General features: G+C 47.8%; 1 protein-coding gene across 2 annotated transcripts in view; it reads left to right on the forward strand.

Annotated features, from left to right (window-relative positions):
• Positions 1-3,461: 3,461 nt before the first annotated feature.
• LOC123425685 (phospholipid-transporting ATPase 2-like) overlaps positions 3,462-21,237 on the forward strand; it is a 41,750-nt gene continuing 23,974 nt past the window's right edge. The window contains exons 1-8 of one of the 2 annotated variants that reach the window (XM_045109392.1): positions 3,462-3,635; positions 4,146-4,342; positions 4,481-4,694; positions 5,414-5,530; positions 11,809-11,901; positions 11,985-12,159; positions 13,084-13,250; positions 14,421-14,525. In XM_045109392.1, coding sequence (XP_044965327.1) covers positions 4,221-4,342; positions 4,481-4,694; positions 5,414-5,530; positions 11,809-11,901; positions 11,985-12,159; positions 13,084-13,250; positions 14,421-14,525 — 993 coding nt within the window. In that variant the 5' untranslated portion in view covers positions 3,462-3,635; positions 4,146-4,220. The remainder of the gene's footprint in view (positions 3,636-4,145; positions 4,343-4,480; positions 4,695-5,413; positions 5,531-11,808; positions 11,902-11,984; positions 12,160-13,083; positions 13,251-14,420; positions 14,526-21,237) is intronic. The other variant, XM_045109393.1, reaches the window with a different exon arrangement.

Below are 21,237 nucleotides of genomic sequence, written 5' to 3' on the forward strand. Positions count from 1 at the left end.
GCCAGTCCGTCCATCCGTCGACGCCACCACGGCGCCCAACGACGCCATCGCCCCGCGCCCATCCATCCAGACGCGGAGATTTTGGAATATCTATCGTGTGTAGCACCTGTCGGCCATGCATGACACATCGTAGCATGTGTCGGCCAGGCATGACTTGGCATCTCCACTGAAAACTCTGTGCAAGACGAAGCCGCTCCACCTCCTGCCTCTGTCTTCTAGCTCGACTCCACAAACGATGCTCCCAAGAGAGAAAACGAGACAGTAGTACCACCATCATCTAATCTGGAAGACCAGATCCTAGGGTTCCCCCCGGAGCAGCACAAGTGGGTAGACGATAGTTACACGATGATGCCTTCATAAAGGTAACGACGCAGAACGCGACCATCGCCTCCCATCAGCTCGATTTTCACCGGCAACTACGTCTTCCCGACTCGTAGCCAGAACTAGATGGTGAATATCGAGATCTGACCATCCAGCCTCAGGCTGACCACCTCCGACGGAGGAGATGGCTACCACTGCCAGCGCGACACTAGCCAAATCAAATATGACCGAAGGCGCTCCTGACCAGTCAACCATGACCACATCCCCTCCTGACCTGCCCTTCCCACGAAGCCACCGGAGCAGCGCCGAACCGTTGGGAAAAATGAAGACCAAAGGGCGATCTCGCGCCGCTGGTCCCTCCAGACCGCGGGGCTGCAACCTAGATCCCTGCCATCCCCATCACCGGCGACACCCGGGCTTAGCCGGCGCATGTCTCTCGGGACGACGAAGTGGAGGAGAGGGGGGAGGGTGGCGGCCGAGGAGCGATACGGGGAGCCGTGGAGGGAGCGATCAGGGGCCAGTTCTTTTGAGCGACTTAAAAAAAATAAGCTGCCTCTCCCCAGCTTAAAAAATAAGTCGCTCCCAAAATTTATTGAAATTTCTAAATTAGTTATCCCATAACTAGTTCAGAAGCCCCAATGAATGAGGGAGGCGGCTTATGGGAAAAGTTGGGGAGGATGCAGCTTATTTTTTAAGCCGCCAAAAGAACTGGCCCCAGATCCCAATCGAGATATGTAATGGAGACGGAGGCACGATTATATAAAATGAGAGAGATTTTCACTTCCCCGCCTGTGCACCAACTAAGGATGCATACATCCATTTGTAGGAGTACCAAGATAAACATGGTCCTTAGAATTTTTTAAATGAGTATCAAGATTTTTTTGATGAGTGGTTTCACCACACATCAAGCTTGATCCTCAATAAATGGGGAAAAACCTGTACATCACGTGTCAATTCTAGGAATTGAACTCGGGTCGTTAGGCTGCACAACCGCATGCCCAACCACTGAGCCATGTAGGTCTGCATTTTGGTTAGGAGGGTATTCTTCAGCATTGTCAGCTCCCCAGTGTGCATCTTCTTCAGCAAATGCTAGGTCAATGAAAATTTTACAATTTTTCAGTAAGTGACCAAACCCATCACACCTCTTGCAATTTCTCTTCCTAGGACCAAGTCCTTTTCCTTCACTTGTTGGCTTAATTCTTGTCTTCCTTGGCCTGCCAAGTGCAGCTTTGTTCTATACAGGTGGACTTAGTTTGAAACCAGGGTCTACATTATCCCGCCATTGTTTTCCTTCAAGTGCATGCATGTTCTCAGTATACGTTTTTTAGAAATTTCAACTGAGAAGTACTTGTGTACATACTCATCCATCTCTTTAGCTTCCCCTCCGAGAGATGCTATGAAGAACAGATCATGTATGCATGGCTGGCGTGTAACTTGCCACTTTCTGCGACTACATGTTCTTTTTTGTACATCCACATGGTATCTCCACTCCCTCTTCTCCTTGTCTACAACTGTCACCTCTGCTTTAGTTGGACTTTTCCTAACTAAAGTCATGTCCAAGCCTTTGGACCTTGCCATCAAAATCTTCATAACTCTATGAATTATGGTATGCCCACTGAATTTTTGAAGTTCCATGCTGTTCCTAAGGCCAAACTTTTCCATTAAGTACTAACTGATCTTATCCAACAATTCTTCGTCGTCGTCGATTTAGGGTTCGAGGGAGGAATAAGACAGAGAGAGGGGAAGGGGAAATGGCAACTACATAGTCCACTCTATGTGGGACCCACTTGTAAGGAAATCCCACGGGCAACCGGTGTCCAAAACACCGAGCCGTCACGGTCAAACGACGCTGATGAAGCGGAGCCGCAACAGAAGGGCATTCGAGCAAACAAAGGAGAAAAACTAAGGGCAAAACCGAATATACCTGAAAAGTAAGGGCAAAATCCGGGGATGGGAACCAACTAGGGACAAAGATGCAATTGTCCCTTCCGCTAATTGGGCAATTGCTCCACGGTAATTCTTGCTATTTCACTACCCGAGACAACAATATTTACGGTGTTGTTTGGGAGGGTGGTAAACTTTTCAACTTTCTTTATTGTTCTTTTGCATGTATAAATTGTTTGTTAAAAAAGGTTAATCAGATGATTAAGTGGAATTTTTTGTTGATGCGACTCATATCATAGTAGAGGTTATTGATAAAAGAGATAAATTTTAAAATTTGTGAGGAGTATACAACAATATGAAAACAACTATCCTTTTAAAACAAATACTAAAAAAGTTCAAAAAAATCCATTTTTTGTCATGGTAGAGATTTGATGCGTGATGTTCGCTCCAAATTTTAAATTATTTGGACGTCCGAGTAGCTCTCGCCAAAAAAGACAAATTTGAGGTGTGTTAAAAGTGTACCGTTCTTGTATTGTTTGGACCCAATTTGTCTTTTTTTTCTAGAGCTACTCGAATGTATATATGGTGTGAAATTTGAAGCCCACCACACGCACCAATTTTGCTACCTTGCATAAAAAAATTGGAATTTTTGAATTTTTTCTAACCGGGTGCAGATGATCCCGGGTTTTGAATTGGATATTCGCCTTTTAACTTGATTTTGCAGGTGCAGTGAAAAACTTGAATGTGAGAGATTTTGATATTTGATCATTTAAATTTAACCTTTACAATATTTATTTTTTTCCATTACAACACACAAGAATATTTGATAGTGGCTTAGAAACAGAAATTACCCTGTTTGTCCGGCTGTGAGGCGGGAGTATACCTGACCATCTCCGACCCGGTCCGCCCAGGCCCGGGCCTAACATCCATGGTCTAGGCCCTATGGGCTTGCCCATGGGCCGGACTTATGCGTGAGTTTTGAGCCCACTAGCAGGGCCGGACAGGGCTTGGGCTTAACATATTGAGATTTTAAGAAAAAGGTACGGGCTATGGCCCCCAAACTGACCGGTTTTTCAACAGATGGGTTAAACTTGGACTTCAAAGTAGGCCGGATGGTAGCGTCTGGCCCTGGATATAGGTGGGGGCCTGGGTGGGAGGAGCCCGGAGGGGGAGCAACGGAGCGGGGGCAGGGCGGTGGGGCGGCGCCTGGCGTCTTCTCCCGGCTTTTGTAGGGTCGGAAGTCGGACCCGTTTCGTCCGACCGGGCCGGGTGCGTCAGACGAACCGCGTCCCGCTTCAACGGCTCCACCCCGTCTAACCCGGGATACTACTCCCCACCTTGCTCCACCCCTCCGCAACTCCGTCCACCATCGCCTTCGCCGCCGTCCGCCGCCGTTGCAGCCGACCTCGTCGTAGATCTGGGCTCATCCGGTATATGATCACCACCTCATCTCTCTCCCCTAAACCTCCGCCGATCCGTGCGATCCCGCGCTATCCTTACGCCCGCACGCGCAGGACTAGATCGGGCGCGGGCGATCGGAAACGAAACCGACATGGACAGTGATGTTCAGAATTTCGATAGGGAAGCTCTCGTTTAACATTAGGCGGTGGTTGTGAAATGACCAGATCGACGGATGGGTTCTGCATAGCCGTAGATGATTTCATTCGTAACTCGCTTACTCAGCTTTGCAGATCGAATGCATATACTAATGAATGTTAGCTCAGTTGGATGCTGCCTGAGCAAACCACCATAGTCATAGGTACAGATCCCATGGTAGCTTGAAATCAACTGTGCTGAATTCTATCTGTCTTAGAAAAATTCCTTTCCCCCTTGCTCGATGTTGACTAATAAACTGCCGGCAGTTTGTATAGATCGATGCTGATTCACTTGGAACTTCCGTTTTGCTGTCATTCTTAAGCTGGCGCTCTTTAATTTTGTAGCAGGAGTGCTCAGCTGATTTCACGCGGATAATCAAAGGGGACAAATTACAATAGAGTGCATGGTTGTTTCTAGCAATGAAGCGCTTTGTCTACATAAATGACGAATCTTACCAGAATGATTACTGTGATAACCAGATTTCTAACACAAAGTATACCTTATGGAACTTCCTGCCCAAGAATCTATGGGAGCAATTCAGGTTCGTATTTTCTATTAGCATTCATTCTGTATTGACTTCAGAAATGGGAGTACCTTTCTGGCTCTCTTGGTGGAGAAGCCCTGACTGAAGTTGTGTTGCCTGTACTTTGTAGAACTAATGCTTGATTTGGTGTTTCAGGCGTTTCATGAATCAATATTTCTTATTGATAGCATGTCTCCAACTGTGGTCACTTATTACTCCTGTAAATCCTGCAAGCACATGGGGCCCACTTATAGTAATTTTTGCCGTTTCGGCAACCAAAGAGGCCTGGGATGACTACAATCGGTACATTTCAGACAAGCAAGCGAATGAGAAGAAAGTGTGGATTGTAAAGAATGGTGCACGCAAACATGTATGTTTTTCTTGGAGACTTTATTTGGTTATACTGTAAGCATAAAATTATTACAAATGCCACTTGGGTAGCCAGTGAATGCTTCTTTAGGGGTAGAACATGACACGAGAGCTATGGATGAACCTGTTTATTCTTAGTTTTTCTTAATGCCAGGTATTGCAGTAGGCCATATTATAAAGATGGCTCGCCTGAAAGATATAGTAAGACCAGTCTAATGATAACTTACCTAACTATTCCCTCCGTCCCAAAATAAGTGTATCAACCTTAGTATAACTTTGCACTAAAGTTAGTACAAAGTCGAGACACTTATTTTGGGATGGAGGGAGTAATAGATAAGATAGCAACTGAAAGAGATAAGATGCTAACTAATGCAATCTCAACTTGGTTACAGAGTGGTTGCTGCTGCTGCCCTAGCCAGTGCAGTTGTGGGGTACATATATCCTGAAGCGTTTAATTGTATTATGCAAATAGCGTAAAATGGTGTATGTGTATCCAAATTTGAATAATTTTTTTGAGATGTCTGATATTCTTGCAAACTCAATACTTGTTTTGGTTCGCACTGTTTAATACTAGTATAGATGTAGATCACAGATGCATACCTATTTGTCAATAACCACGACTGCATGTTTACTTTTTGTTGTAATCTCCAAATGTATGGATTGGGTACAATTTTGAAACTTGCACCTGTGAATATGGTGTTGTCCAATTCTTTTATGTAGATTCAAGCACAAGATATCCGTGTTGGTAACATAGTATGGATTCGAGAGAACGAAGAGGTCCCATGTGACCTTGTCTTAACAGGAACTTCTGAACCACAAGGCGTTTGTCATGTTGAGGTAAAACACGATGAAGCCAACAGTGCTTAAATTCCACTTACCACGTTTGTTTTATGATTAACTGCATTCAATTTCTGAACGTAGAGTAACTTAAATGCATTTTTCTTAATAAAGGGAATTATGTTGTGTATGCAAACTGATATGCTCATATGCATGCTATATGACCAACTTGATATTCCAATGTGAAGCGTTGTCCATGTCTAACTAAGACCTACTGTACGAGAATATTGAGTATTCCATCTGCTGAGGTGAAGCATTTCAAGTTGTTTACATATGACGACTGATGCTTGTGAATTCTGGTAGGAGGAAACACAACTGTGTTCCTCTCAGGCCCATGGGCTGTATATATGTTATACTCCCTCCGTCTAAATTCTTGTCTTAGATTTGTCTAAATATGAATGTATCTAGTCACATTTTAGTATTTACATACATTTATTTCTAGACAAACCTAAGACAAGAATTTTGGGACGGAGGGAGTACAAGGGAAATACTCCTTCCGTTCTAGAATATAAGGTGCATCAGTTTTTGTGCAAGTCAAACTTATGTATGTTTGACCAAGATTATTGAATAAATATCAACTTCTACAAAACCAAATAAATAAAATATGAAAATTCTTTTCATGATAGATCTAAGGGTACAAATTTGGTATTGTAGTATTGATTTTTTTTATTATAAAATCTTGGTCAATCATGCACATGTTTGACTTTTGAAAAAGTAATACACCTTATATTTTGGATCGTGGGAGTAAGCAGGAAGCCCCTTTTAGAACGGGGTATGCACAGAGAGCAATATATACATCTAACATGCCCCCATTTTCAAACGTATGGTGGATCAACAACACTGAGTTTGGAGAGATAGAAGTTGTGTTGAACATGAGTCTGCGCCTTTGTGAAGAGGTCTTATCAACTGAAGCTTCGAAGGCACATACTGAAGTGCAACAACTTGATCCTGCACCTGTGATCTCATATAAGAAGCATCCATACCAATATGTTTGGTGAGCTCATGTTTCACCTGGCAGCACATGTACTGTCAAACAAAAGAGGGGTCGGTGTGATGGCAGAAACACCAAAAATCCTCAAGCAACCACCGTAGCCATGTCACCTCTGTAGTCAAAAGAGTTGTAGACAATGAGAGAACCACCAAGGAAAACGCAGTCTGCAGAGATGGATCGGCGGTTCGAAGTATCACTAGCCCAAGTAGCATCTGAATAGGCCAGAAGCCGTAGCAAACTGGAGTGCGGGAAAAACAGACGGTGAGAGAGCATCCCACAAGATATTGTATAACGCGAAGGAGATGATTGTAGTGAACCGTAGTGGGAGCAGTGACGAACTAACTGAGATTGTGAACAAGATAGGAGATATCGGGACGAGTTACAACTAAATAGACAAGACTCCCAACAAGATGGTGATAGCATTTGGGATTGGACATTGGTTCATTGTCTGAAGCACACATGTGGACACTGAGCTCCATGGGAGTCTCAACTGTCCGCTCATCAGTACGAGTGGCACGAGCAAGAAGATCTTGAATGAACTTCTCTTGGGAAATAAAAAGCCATGTGAGGTAGAAGAAACCTCAATCCCAAGGAATTAGCAAAGAGGACTAAGATCAGACATAAGAAATTGTTCAATAAGACGAGCCTTCACAAAGGCAATCAACACCTCTGATGATCATGTTATCGACATAGAGAAGAATAAGAGTTCGTCCACGGGACGAAAGGTGGATAAAGAGCGCAAGATCATGATCACTTGCCGAAAAACCAACAACAATGACCACATAAGCAAATTGCTCAAATCAAGCAAGAGGGGCTTGCTTAAGGCCATATAGAGCGCGACGAAGATGAGACCATGCCATCAGGAGAAGAATACCTAGGCGGTGGTTGCATGTAGACCTCTTCACGCAATGAGAAGGGTGCGAACGGTGGTCATGTGGGCCACAGGAGCAAATATCTCATCATAGTCACGACCATGCTCCTGATGAAAGCCACGGGCCACAAGACGAGCCTTGTGGCGCTCAAAAGAATCATCAGAGCGAGTCTTAACCTTGTAGACCCACTTACAAGTGATGGGCCGAACACCACGGGGAAGGGAAACAAGGTGCCATGTGTCAGTGTGCCCAAGAGCAGCAATCTCCTCTGCCATCGCATGCTACCATTCAGGATGAACAACAACATCATGATAAGAAGTCGGCTCAAGAACAGCAGCACCAGAAAAATCTAAGCGCTCATAGCAGGATGTGGGTGAGCGCGAAAGCCAAAAGTGGGTTAAACTAGAGGCAGAGCGTCGTCAATAGAAGGAAACATAGGAGTCAAGGAGATGATGGCGCGTCAGAAGAATCTGTTACACACGGATGGCGAGTGTACTAAAGAATAAGACGAGGATGAACCATCGGGAGGCCTCAGGAAACTGCCTTAGCCCAAAAATGAGGTGGAAGATAGACGACAATCATCAACGCACAAGCCATCCCAAGTAGGTGATGATGTTTGTGCTCAGCAACTCCATTTTGAGCATGAGCACCAAGACAAGAGAACTGAACGAGAGTTCCCTGCATAGTAAGTAATCTGCTCAACACCCGGGAGATACACTCACCAGCAGAATCAACACGGAAGACCTGACTAGGGGTAGAGAACTGGGTGTGAACCATGGCCGCAAACTACTGATATATAGAGAGAACCTCACCGCGAGAAGACATGAAATATATCCAAGTGTAGTGAGAGAAATCATCTATGAAAATAATATAGTATCAGTGACCCCTTCCGAAACAAAGGGAGCCGGACCCCACCCATCTGAATGAACCACATGAAAAGGACGCTACGATACTTGACTCACTATGAGGATAAGGCAAGTTAATCTGTTTACCAAGCTTACAACCCTGGCAATCTAAAGACACATCTTCTTAGACAGACCCCAGAAGACTACTACTCCCTCTGTTCCATAATGTAGTGCGCCCGTGGTTTTCGAGATTTAAGTTTGACCACAAATTTAACCAACGTGAGCGACTGTGGCAGGACCAAAAATTATACCATTGATTTTGTATTTGAAAGAAGTTTTCAATGGTATAATTTTTGCTCCCGCCACATTCGCCCATGTTGGCTAAATTTATGGTCAAACTTAAATTTTGAAAAGCACGGGTGAACTACATTATGGAATGGAGGGAGTATTAACTAAAGACAATAAATGAGACCCACACATATGAAACAGACGACGATGCCATTGTTGGAAAGGGACGGTAGACAGGCCGACAGGGTGGGTGAGACTGGCGGTGGTGGCAGCGGAAGGAACGTGAAGTCAATCAAACTCCCAAAGGCCCCGTGAGTCATGGCGGTGAGGGCCAGCCTGAACCAGAGCTCGTGTGCGGTGGTCCTGAACAGGGTTGGTGAGACTGGCGACGGTGGCAACGGAAGGAACGTAAAGTCAATCAAGCTCCCAAAGGCCCTGTGAGTCATGGCGGTGAGGGCTAGCCTGAACCAGAGCTCGTGTGTGGCGGTCCTGAACACACCAAGGATCATCGTCAAGAATGACACGACAACCAGAGTCAATAAGCTGGCCAGCAGAAAGGAGCTGCATGGTAAGCCGAGGAACATGAGCTACAGAGGAAGCAGAAAAAGATGAAGTGCGATGAGTGCCTCGACTAGCAACAGGAAGAGAAGTACTATCAACAGTAAGACCATGAACATGGGAATTTAGAGGTCTAGTGGATGACAAGGCAGAAGAATCTGAAGTCATATGAAAGGATGCTCTAGAATCGAGAATCCACGGGGATGTACCTGACTGTGGGATAGGTGGTCGCTCATTGCCAGAAAACTGAGACGTGAGAGGTGTCGCTTCTTCGTGTAGCAAGGACTCAAGGTGGCCATCCATGTTGCAGAAGTTGCAATGATGACGACGGCCTCGACTATTGTGGGAGCCGGTAGAAGAGGTAGAGCATGAGAGTGGGAATCAGCTGATGCAATAGGTGGTGTAGCATGTGAGCGAGCATCGAGCCCCGAGGGAAGCTCTAGCAGACCAGCACCACGTAAATGAATCTCCTCTGCGCGGAGCTCTTAGAGTGCCTCCACAAGAGTGATATGAGGGACATGGGTGAAGAGCTGGGCGCGACGTGGCTCAAACTCTTTACGGAGTCGACTCAAGTACTCATAAACACGGTGAAACTCCAAGTTCGAACGAACAGTCTGGCAACACAGACAAGAACCACAAGTAACAATGCGCAGAGAATCGAGCTGGCGTTAGATGGCAGGACTCTGAGTGTAGAACCAATAAATGGTGGCGTCACCCTATTGAAGCGCGTGCTCCTGGCGAACCACTGACAAGTACAGAGCATCACCCGAGGGCCGACAATGCTGGCAAAGGTGAGTCCACATCTGGAAGGCTGTAGAGAGTCCCACAAACTCAGATGAGAGCTGAGGCAGGACACTGACACAGAGCACAGCCGCAGACCGAGTATCATCATCAGCTCACTGAGTATAGTCAGTCAGTGCATCACGGTAAGTGTTGAGGGCGATCTGGTAGTCTGAAACTTCTGCTTGAAGACAGCAAAAGCAACATCATTGTCAGCCTTGGCAGCATCCTTAGCGGCCTGGTTGGCATCCGGAGCTAGAGCTGGTGGTGCCGGCGGCGTAGGCTCCACAGGGGCAACGGGGTACGGTGAAGAGGAAACCTCGCGAGAGAGAGCACCCCAGAGACTGAAGGCCATGCATGTGAATGCGCATGAAGGCCACAAACTGGGTGTGGTTAACACCGTCAAAAGTCACCGGGCAACAAGCAATGGAGACGTAGCTTGACGGCGAAGGCATTCTCTTTTACTCTTTTCTTTTGAACGAATTTGCCTCTAAAAAGAGGACCTGCACACCTAGCAGCGCAGGCAAGGAACCAGCTGGCTTGGCTACACACAGCTGGCTTGGAGAGAAGCCAGCTGTGGCTACACACAGCTGGCTTGGAGAGAAGCTGGCTGCAAACTGCACATGGAGCCGGTGGAGGAGCTGCGGCTAAATCTGGAGGGGCCCGAATCGGAGTTGAATCTGGTGGCTGGAGGAGGCAGCGCCTGGACGAGGAGAATGCAACGGTGGTCGTTGATCTGGGAGGTTGAAACAGGGGCAGGCTTCAATCAGTCGAGGCAGAGCACCGGCACCAGGGCTTTGAGCTGGAGCAGAGGAAGAGGGAGACAGCGCTGGCTGGACATGGTGGAGAGCGGAGAGATCGAAGGAGGATGCGAGTTGCGGCGGTGGCATGTTAAATCAGGGAACCTTTCCCTGGCTTGATACCATGTTAGGAGGAAACACAATTGTGTTCCTCTCAGGCCCATGAGCTGTATATATGTTACAAGGGAAATAATGTGTTTGATAAGTTTTTTTTCCAATTGCCTTCATGTTAAATCAGCATTTTTATCTGGTTTTTGCCAGGATAAGAAATGCATCCATTTTGGGTTATGTAGGTGTTCAGCCACTTTTGACGGGAAAATTGTAGGGGAGGCCTCCGCAGTATATACTTTATTCACAGTAAAGGAGCATGTTTACAAGAGTATTTCAATTCAAATTTTACAGTTTATTGATAGAAGACACTTGTAGGCCTCCGCAGTATATACTTTATTCACAATTGTGCTGTGCTGAACTTATTTCACAAGCTGCCATGGAAAAATAGACACGAAAGAAGGAGACAGTTGGTTAACCACGGGGAAAAATAGACAAAAGCTGGTCGGAAAAGCTGGATTATCATAATCCTCATAATTCGCCTCAATGCCAAGCGCAGCTTTAGTTGTGGTTTGTGTTCAAGTCTTCTAAGATTATTCTGTTCATGTTCAGCCTATACATTGTTAGAATAATCCTGCGGTGTTATTTTTTGTTTGAGTTCAAATGGTAGCATGGATTTTGCTTTCTATGAAGTGCAATCTGACTGACCCAGCATTATTCTCGATATAGCCGAGGTTAACTTGATGAACAATATTAACCCTTCCTGCATATTTTGTGGTAGCCACATTTTAAACTTAATTTGTGATATCTTGATGATTCTGTCCTTGTCTAGTACCTGGTTATCATATTTCAAATCTTGCTGTGTACTCCCTCCGTTCCTAAATATAAGTCTTTCTAGAGTTTCAACTAATGGACTACATACGGATGTATATAGACATACTTTAGAGTATAGATTCATTCATTTTGCTCCGTATATAGACACCTAGTGAAATATCTTAAAAGACTTATATTTAGGTACGGAGGGAGTACAAAATAAAACACAGTATATGAATGTCTATTGTAAACCTAACACTCCTGAGTTTTGTTTGTTTTGTAGACAGCTGCCCTTGACGGGGAAATTGACTTGAAAACAAGAGTAATCCCAACAACATGTGTAGGACTGGACTCTGAGCAGTTGCACAAAATAAAGGTTTTGACAAAAAAATTTCTGCAATTTATGATTCTGTCTTTAGTTATTATTCCTCACTACCTACATGCATTAATTGAACACAGGGTGTCATTGAGTGCCCAATCCCAGACAAAGACATAAGAAGATTTGATGCAAACATCAGGCTGTTTCCTCCATTTATTGATAACGATATTTGTCCATTGACTATTAATAACACATTACTACAATCATGCTACTTGAGAAATACAGAATGGGCTTGTGGGGTGGCAGTTTATACAGGTAAGTTTTGAATTAATTTTGTCATGACCTTGTCTACCACTACACGAAACCAGATTGTAGTTGAAACATGTAGTATGTTTTTCTTACACTTTTGCGTCAGTGTTAGTATCGGCTCATACTCAGTTTTGTCTGGAGGACAATGTATGTTTGAAGGAAAAACTGCATCTACTAAAGAACACCCTGGTGCGGAAATTTATAGCGATGAAATTATCCAAAATAAAATTGGAATACATGAGAATTATACTGCTAGCGGTAGAGCTACATTCAAAGGCATGGGCGGGCCAGCCTGAAGCGAGGCCCAACTTTCTGTCAATTATGGCCCAGATTTATCCTTAGGCCCAGTCTGTTGCAGAAAAACTGGGCGGACCATGGCCCAGTTTTGCTTCAACGTAGCTCCACCACTGAATACCGCACCACGTTCTCACCATATGAACAGTAACAAAACTAGAGGTAAATAGAGTGTGGATGCATGTTATATTGCCTTTGTGACATTCAAGTTCAATTATTTGTTGCTGAAAAAGATGATGATTTGGAGGGCTTGAATGTGCTTGATGATGTGGAGGGCTTGCATATGGTGGAAAGTGGAAAGTGAAAAGTGAAAGGGTTGCATGCGCTTGATGATGTGGGTGGCTTGCATGTGGTGGAAAGTGAAAAGTGAAAAGTGGAAGTGTTGCATGCGCTTGATGATGGGGATGGCTTGCATGTGCATTTAAATGGGATCACTTACTTAGATATATAGGACATAGGATTAGTAAGATAGAGTTTAACACTAATTACATTGATATGAGCGTGGAACCAGGTGCACGGTTTTCTATTCTAATCCTGACTGATCCATATGACAATATTGAGAATGTTTATATTACCTTGATATTTTATTTCTCTTGAGATTATAAGGCCAACCATTTTTTTATCTCAACTTTGCAGGCAATGAGACTAAGTTGGGCATGAGTAGGGGAGTCCCAGAGCCCAAGCTTACTGCTATGGATGCAATGATTGATAAGCTTACTGCTGCTATATTCTTATTTCAACTTGCAGTTGTTGTCGTTCTTGGATCTGCAGGCAATGTTTGGAAGGACACTGAAGCTCGCAAGGTAAATTTGCTTGGAACTTATCTCATGCATGTAGTCAATCTTAGCTTCCTTATTTCTATTGTTAATATATATTACTCCCTCTGATCCATATTAATTGTCGCTGCTTTAGTACAAAGGGAGTACTATTTTCTAGGAACCTATGATGAATTATCTTGCATAATGCAAGTATCTTCTCACAAACATGTAGCAAAAGTCATGTCTATGTGCAAGCCTAAGAAACACCTCTTTCCACATGCTGTACATTTTATTGGGACCTGAAGATTATAAGAAGAAAAAAAAATATAAGCAACTTCTCAGATTTTCTTTTGTAACTATTGAAGAACAAGCACATTCCATATATTCCTTAACTGGGGCTATTTTCTATGTTTTACTCCACTTTCACGGCGGATGCCAACCTGAGTACACTTTCCTCTGCATGATTCATAACCAACCAAAACATTCCAGGCTGTATCATAGAAAAGATTTTTCTCTAGATTGACCTTGACATGTATCTGCATTCTAATTCTGTAAGCCTGGCACTATGGTTATTGTTGAAGCAATTGCGCTTTGTAATTTCATGGGTTTCTGTAATGGTTTATATGCTGTTTAATCATTGAGTTAATGTGCTTTGTATTCTCGATGGGATTGATCCCTAATCAGTAATCACCATTGCCCTTAGCCAAACAATCATTTTCATTAGCATTCCTCTTCTTTTCATCCTTTCTAGAAATTAGCATAACAACAGTCAGTGATCTTAAGCAGCACTAGCACAGTAATCACTAACTAGCAATAGAATCTGCACATTCAAGACGAAAAACTTTTTGTTCCTGAAAACCTTTGCTCAACTGTTATGCTGCAGCGATACAGATCTAAGAAATGATTGCTAACCCAGTTCTGTAAATATCCTCCTCCCCCCCCCCCCCCCCCCCCCCAATCACCACCTTCCAGAATTGAGCTAAAACCTGCATGAAGAATCTCTAACCCCGAACCTCCTAGCGGGAATCAAACACGTGGTTTCATTTATTAGTCTGTAAGCTTCATATGTCTTCATGACTAATATGAGCCTTCTATGTTTTCCTTTTCTACTCTTCTGCGCCTATTAGCCTGCATGTCCTTTTGGCGATCATGTGCCAGTTACAGTTCTACACTTTTTTATATGATCATCTGACAATGCTTTGCATCATTTCTTAGCAATGGTATGTCAAGTATGACGATGATGAACCATGGTATCAGATTTTGGTTATCCCTTTGCGGTTTGAGCTACTGTGTTCCATTATGATTCCCATTTCAATAAAGGTATCACTCTTCCAGTCCATCTAATTCTGATATAATTCCTTCACTTCTGTTATATGATTATGCAACTACTTTCTCTGTCTCATGTTAATAATTTCGTGGTTTAACTTTTGCACAATCAAGTTAGTCAAACAAACAAGTCCACCTTTGAAAACATAGCTGAGAGCATGGGGTAAACCATAATTTAAATTTGAGTCATAGATAAGGGCAACTTCCCTATCTTTGGACCCTTAGCAACTGCTGCACATGACATTTTTGTTTTAGTAGAGTAAAACGGGTACAGTTGCATACTTGCATTTGTTTGGCTCCATATCTGCATATATCTCTGTTGAACCAGTATGGGTTGCCTGGCCCATCTCACTTAAGCACACAAGGCCCGGCCTTTGTGATGACCTAGAAAGAGGAGCTCCCAGTCCTCCCAGGAGTGCAAGCCGTCACACACACACACACAGAACCTATTGCGGGCAAGAGCTCGAGGGGTCTGAAGGTACTGCTCTCCCTCTCGTTCTCAACATGGTATCACCGTATCAGACCCGGCGACGGTGGGGCCTGAAGGGAAGAGGCGGTGATGGACCTAGGCGGCGCCGCGGCGGTGATGGACCTAGGCGGCGCTGCGGCGGCGAGGCTCTTCTCGTGGTGGCGGTGCGCGGGCGGCTGCATGCGAGCGCGTGTGACGCGGGGGCGGCGCACGAGCTTGCGTGCGAGGAGGCGGCAGCGTGCGACGACGGCTCGGCGCGTGGATGAGCAGCTGCTGCTGCGGGGACCAGGCGCTAGAGTGCTGCGCGGCAGGAGGAGGTTGCAGAGAAGCTGCGGCTGCTGCTGTGGTGCTGTGGGAATAGAAGGGGAGAAGGAGCTGCTTGCTGGGGTGTGGTGTGTGCAGAGGAGGCTGTTATTGCCTGAAGTTGAGCTTGCTTCTGCTGCTGCTGTTTGAGAAGGAAAAGGGGGCTGCTGCTGCTGGTTGAGGAGGAGAAGAACTGCAGTTTCTGCTGTTTGAGGAAAAGGAGGCTGCTGAGCTGGGGCTGCGCTGAATTGCTGCTGCTTCTGCTGGAAGTGTGTTGCTGCTGTGTGCTGGTGCTGTGGAGTGTGTTGCTGCTGCCTTGCTGTGTTGAGGGGGAAGAAGGGGCTGCTGTTTGGAGAGGAAGGAGGAAGTGTTGGTGTTGTGCTGCTTTTGTTTGCTGAAGTTGAAGGGGGCAACTACTAGAGCTGCTACTGTTGTTGCTGGGTTGCTGTTACTGGTTATCCCGAGCAAAGATGGGTGAACCAAGAAGGAAATAGAACATGTCTGTGGCAGAAGCTGAGAAGACTGGAATGGTGAAGGAATTGGAGAGCCTCAAGAGGAAGGTGGAGGAAATCCAGGCTGACAAGGAAATAACCGAGGGGGCGACATGTGAGAAGGATGCTCAGACCGTTAAGCTGAGAACTGAGTTGGACGAGCTTCATGCTTTCATATCACAACTCCAAACTGCAGGCTTGAATGCTCGCTATGGAGACTGTGCTCACTAGGCCTCTACTGATGAAGATAATCCGGAAAAGGCATCTCTTGCTACTAATGAGAATGGTCAAGAATGGGTTCTAGACTCTGGAGCATCTAAGCATGTTGCGGGATTCAAATCCCGCGTGTTCGAGTCTCACAATAATCATCCTCCTTCTCACAAGGGCACTATACAAACTGCTGATGGCACAAAACAGCCTGTTATAGGGGTTGGTACAGTAAAATGCACTTCGACCATCTCCCTATCACCAGTCTTACATGTGCCAGCTTTTCCTGTCAATTTGGTCTCTTTCAGTGCTCTCATTGGTCAAATAGACTATCGTGTGATCCTTGACAAATTCGGTTGTGAGATTCAGGAGCGACATGCGAGGCAGACGATTGGGACTGGCAGGAGCTCTGGTATATGGACCAGGGGGTGCATCCGGACTTGGTTTGTGCTGCGACCATGGAGGACAAGGAGAAGCAGATGATGACCCATCATTGTAGGATGGGACATGTCTCTTCTGATAAGATGAGTAGAATATTTTCAGTTGTTATGCGTGGAATAGGCAAAGGCAAGCTGACATGTGATGCTTATGAGTATGCAAAACACACAAAAGCTACATATGTGAGTAAGGGGCTTAGGAGCATATCTCCTTTTGTGATTATTCATTCAGATGTATGGAAGAGCCCTGTAGTGTCATTGAATGGAGTGAAGTACTTTGTTACCTTTATTGACTGATAGACTCGTATGACTTGGACTTATTTGATGTGTCACAAGGATGAGGTGTTCAACTGTTTTTAGATTTCCATGCCTTGGTGAAGAATCAATTTAAGATGCAGGTGCACGTGATTAGGTCTGACAATGACACAGAGTATGTGAACAACACCTTTGGGGCCTTCTTGTCCGACCAAGGGATTCTTCATCAAACTTCTTGCCCGGACATCCCTCCTCAGAATGGAGTGGCAGAAAGGAAGAATCGACATATTCTTGTGGTTGCTTGGTCATTGATGTTTACGATGAATGTGCCCAAGATTTTGTGTAGTGAAGCAGTTATGACAGCCACATACTTGATCAACCGGACACCATCAAGGTTACTCGGCATGAAATCTCCGTGTGAATTGCTGCTTGGAGAAAATAAGTTTGTTGTTCCCCCGAAGTTGTTTGGCAGTACCTGCTTTGTTCGTGATCACCGACCTTCTGTTGGGAAGCTAGATCCGCGGGTAGTGAAGTGTGTTTTTCTGGGCTATGCTTCGAGTCAGCAGGGGTACAAATGTTGGTGTCCCTCTGAGAAACGCCGATTTGTAAGTATGGATATCACTTTCAGAGAGTCTGAGCCATTCTACGGTGGGCCGATAGACCTGAGTCTGTTGTTTGCAGAGCTTGACCACTTACACTTTGTGCAGGATGGTCAAGAGGGGGAGAGGGTTATATCACATTCTCAGGATGATTCTGTGGGGCACTAACACTGATGATGATGTACATGTTCAAGTCCAGGTTGTGCTAGTGGTTCGAATCCACAACAGAACAATGAATGAATGAAATGAATGAATGTGGGCGGTCCCCAGACGACAAGTGTGTGATCAGAAGCCTTTCCTTTAGCTGTTTATACAGGAACGAATCAATCAAGTTTCTACTAAAACAGAACTATAGAATCAGTCCGTCCGGTTAAGCATTGGGGAGCTGATAGGTCGAATGGAGTGGTGCCAGAGCTCTAAAGTGGCTCTAAATATCCATTTCTTTGATTTTCCTGTGTGCTTTTTAGGCGGCTATCTATATTAGCCAGAAAGCACTTACATTTGAGACCGGGCACTTCGTCATCAGGTGGAGAAGAACGAACGGACATTTCCGATCTTTTGTATTCGATTCGGATCTCTATTCAATGTGTTTTCAATACCCTAACCTCCAAGGGATGAGACGCCCGCCAATTGTGGGTAAAATCACGGTTGGTACTCTCACCGATGGTGATATGCAGGTTCAGACTCGGCCAACAGTGGGTTATATCACATTCTCAGGATGATTCCGTGGGGCACTAACACTGATGATGATGTACATGTTCAAGTCCAGCCAATTGTGGGTACAATTCCGGTTGGTACTCTCACTGATGGTGATATGCAGGTTCAGACTCGGCCAACAGTGGGTTCCATTCAGATTGGCAATCTCCATCTCCTTGTTCGAGATCGATGGCAGAAGACTCCCCTAGTGTACTCTCGACGGTAGCCATTAGTGCCGCAAGTGCATAGCTCATCTGACACACTTCTAGTATATTCAAGACGACAGCCACACGTGTAGGGGGAACAACAAGGCAGTGATGCAAGCTCATCTGACACAGTGGAACTCCTATTGCGTTGCGGAAGGGGACACGTGAAGCGGCACAAAAGGCTTTACCACTGGATGTTTTTGAAGATCATGACATTGGAAATTTTGTGTCTTATGAGGCTTTGTCTCCTTCCTATGGAGCGTTTGTTGCCTCCCTTTAGGGATGCCAATTTTATCCATGGATCTGGATACCCGTGGATACCCGACCCGGTTGGGCAAGGGTATAGAGCGCATTTCTGCCCATGGATCCGTGGATATGGATACCTATGAACAGCCGAGTTGGACACATTTTTAATTTTGCTCTATGGATATCCGATATCCAGTGGATACCCATATGACAAATGGGCCCCTATGGTAGTAACATTAAACTAAGAAAATGTCCAACCCCAAATCACTCGCAGTCAGAAAAGGTCAAAGTGTGACCCATATTCCCTAATCCCCCACAACTCCACTAACATAATTATTAAACCTAATCTTAGTTAACGAACGATGATGAGTTAATTTGATCTTTGGGAAGGCTTCATGTTGATTTTTCTATGCCCATGGAGCTCCATGGATATCTGGATATCCAATGGGTTTGGGCAGGGAGATGCCCCCCCGCTCCCCGCTCGCTCCCTAGCCTAGCCTAGCCCACCAGCCTCGCCGCCGTCGAATCCCCGCCGGTAGCCCTCCTCCTCCACCTCCCTCCGGCCATGGCCTCCGCCGACACCTGCTCCGGCAACTCCAGCCCCGACGGTCGCATCCGCTGGAGCGGCTCTGCCGGCGAATCCTCTGACTCGCGCTCCTACCGCGAGGTCCTCAGCACCCCGCCGGCCCCGCACGGCCCCCCGTCGCCGGCCGCGCCGCGCCCGGCCCCTGCTTCCTCGGCCCTGGTGCCGCTCCGCTCGACCGCGCCGGCCGCCCGCGTTCCTGCCGCCGCCTGCCTGGGACCGCGCTCGGAAGTCCACCGTGCGGCTGGAGGCCCTGTACTCGACGCCGATGGATTCCAGCAGCCGCGGAGGAGGAACCGTCACCCGCGCGTGCGTCGCGCGGCCACCCCTCCTTCCCAGCGCCGCCGCCGCAGCCCGTCGCCCGAGGAAGTCGCTGGCCTGTGCTTCAGGTGCCTGGAAGGCGGACACCGGGTGCGTGCCTGCACCAACCCCGTGCGCTGCCGCCGCTGTCTCATCTCCGGCCACGAGTCCAACTGCTGCGAGACACGGCTGCCCGGCGACCACCGTGCGCAGCCTCAGGCGGTTCACCGGCAGGTGCCCAACTCCCCGCCGCGCAACCCTCCTCCTCGACTCCCCCGCGACGCCGCGCAGCCTCGTAACGCCGCACCGCCCCAGCCGCCCGCCCCCGCGCCAGCGCGTATCACCATCGCTCGTTCCATCGAGATGGAGGAAGCGGAGGAGGTGCTCGCGCATGGCATGGTGGCCACCATCACCGGCACCAGGCCCTCCGTCTCTCCGGCCGATGTGGAGGCTTCCCTGCATGCTATGTTCGACCTGCAGCCCGGCGACTTCGCCGTTCACAAGCACGCCCCAGAGGACTTCCTCATCATCTTCTCCTCGCGGCTGATCATGGACCGGATGGCCGGCGACCACCTCATCAACGCCGCCCGCTTCTCCCTGCTGCTCCGCCCCTGGTGCAAACTCGCCCACACCACTGCTGGGAGCTTTGCATACTCCGTGCAGCTCGAGCTCCGCGGCATCCCGGCGCAGGCGTGGCACCTGTCCACGGCCGAGCACATCCTCGGGACTGGCTGTTGGGTTGAGCGTCTGCACCCAGACACGCGCTCCCGCGCGGACCTTGCCGTTATCCGGCTCACCGGGCGCGTGCGAGACCTGGCCTCCATTCGCAAGGATGCCATCCTGGAGATTGTCGAGCACGTCCCCGTCGACTGGCCTGACCTGCCTCCGGCCGTCCGCACCCTGGAGTATCCTATCTCCATCCGGCTGGTGCGATCCGCCGCCCTTCCCAGGGTCGGTTGATGATGCTAGCAATGGCGATGGCACTGGAGATGGAGAGGCTCATGGCAGCATGCCTGACCCCGCAGGCCATGGTCGTGGACGCGGGCAGCAACGCCGCCGTGGCCGGAAACATCGCCGACCAACCTCCGCCCCTGATGGACGCGTCGACGGCATGGCAGTTGACGCTGTCGGTTGGACTTGCTCCAGGGGCCGCCTACAGGCCGATGGCGAGGCGGTCGACCCTGGCTGGCCGGCGCCCCGCGCCGCCGCGGCTGTGCATGCGCCCCCGCCCGTACCATCCCGTGCCAGATGCATGGATGCATGGCCCCAGGCTGGGACCCACCTGCCTCGTCGCAAAGCCAAAAGAGGAAAGCGTGGGGGAAAGAAAAAGCGCGCCAGGATTCAGGCGGTGCTGGCCAAAGCTGCAGCTGCAGCGGATCCCAGGCCGACCGGGTCGCCCACCCCACCGTTGGTCCTTGCCACCCCGACAGCTGGCACCTGCCTATTGGCGCCCGCCCGTCCTCCTCCTGCAGCCGGACCCGCAAAGCCCCGGTCGTGCGCGTCGCCTAGCGCACAGGGAGACACCCCCTCGGGCGATGGACCCACCACGTCCAATGTCTGCGCGTCTGGGGATCAGGACGGCCCATCCTCACCACCTGTGGCTCCCGAGGCTGATCCGCTGTCGGGGCAAAGCGATGCTTCGCCCTCGTCAGCTCCTGTGGCTGATTTGTCACCTACTGCTTTGCATGCCGGCCCCGCCACTACTACACAGGATGCAGTGCCCACGTCCACCCCTGCGGCCCTGCCGGATCTGCATGGCCCCCTCTCCTCGCCATCGTGGGACGCGAGTGGTGGGACACCATGCATCTCGCCTTCCACCGCGCCTCTCGGAAACGCTGACTTGGGCTGCCCCTCCGCCGCGGCCCAGGAGCCCAGGAGCATTCTGCGAAGGCCCACGCCCGCTTCTCCAAGCCC

The sequence above is a fragment of the Hordeum vulgare genome, chromosome 2H (assembly GCF_904849725.1).
Source record: "Hordeum vulgare subsp. vulgare chromosome 2H, MorexV3_pseudomolecules_assembly, whole genome shotgun sequence".
NCBI classification, from domain to species: Eukaryota; Viridiplantae; Streptophyta; class Magnoliopsida; order Poales; family Poaceae; genus Hordeum; species Hordeum vulgare.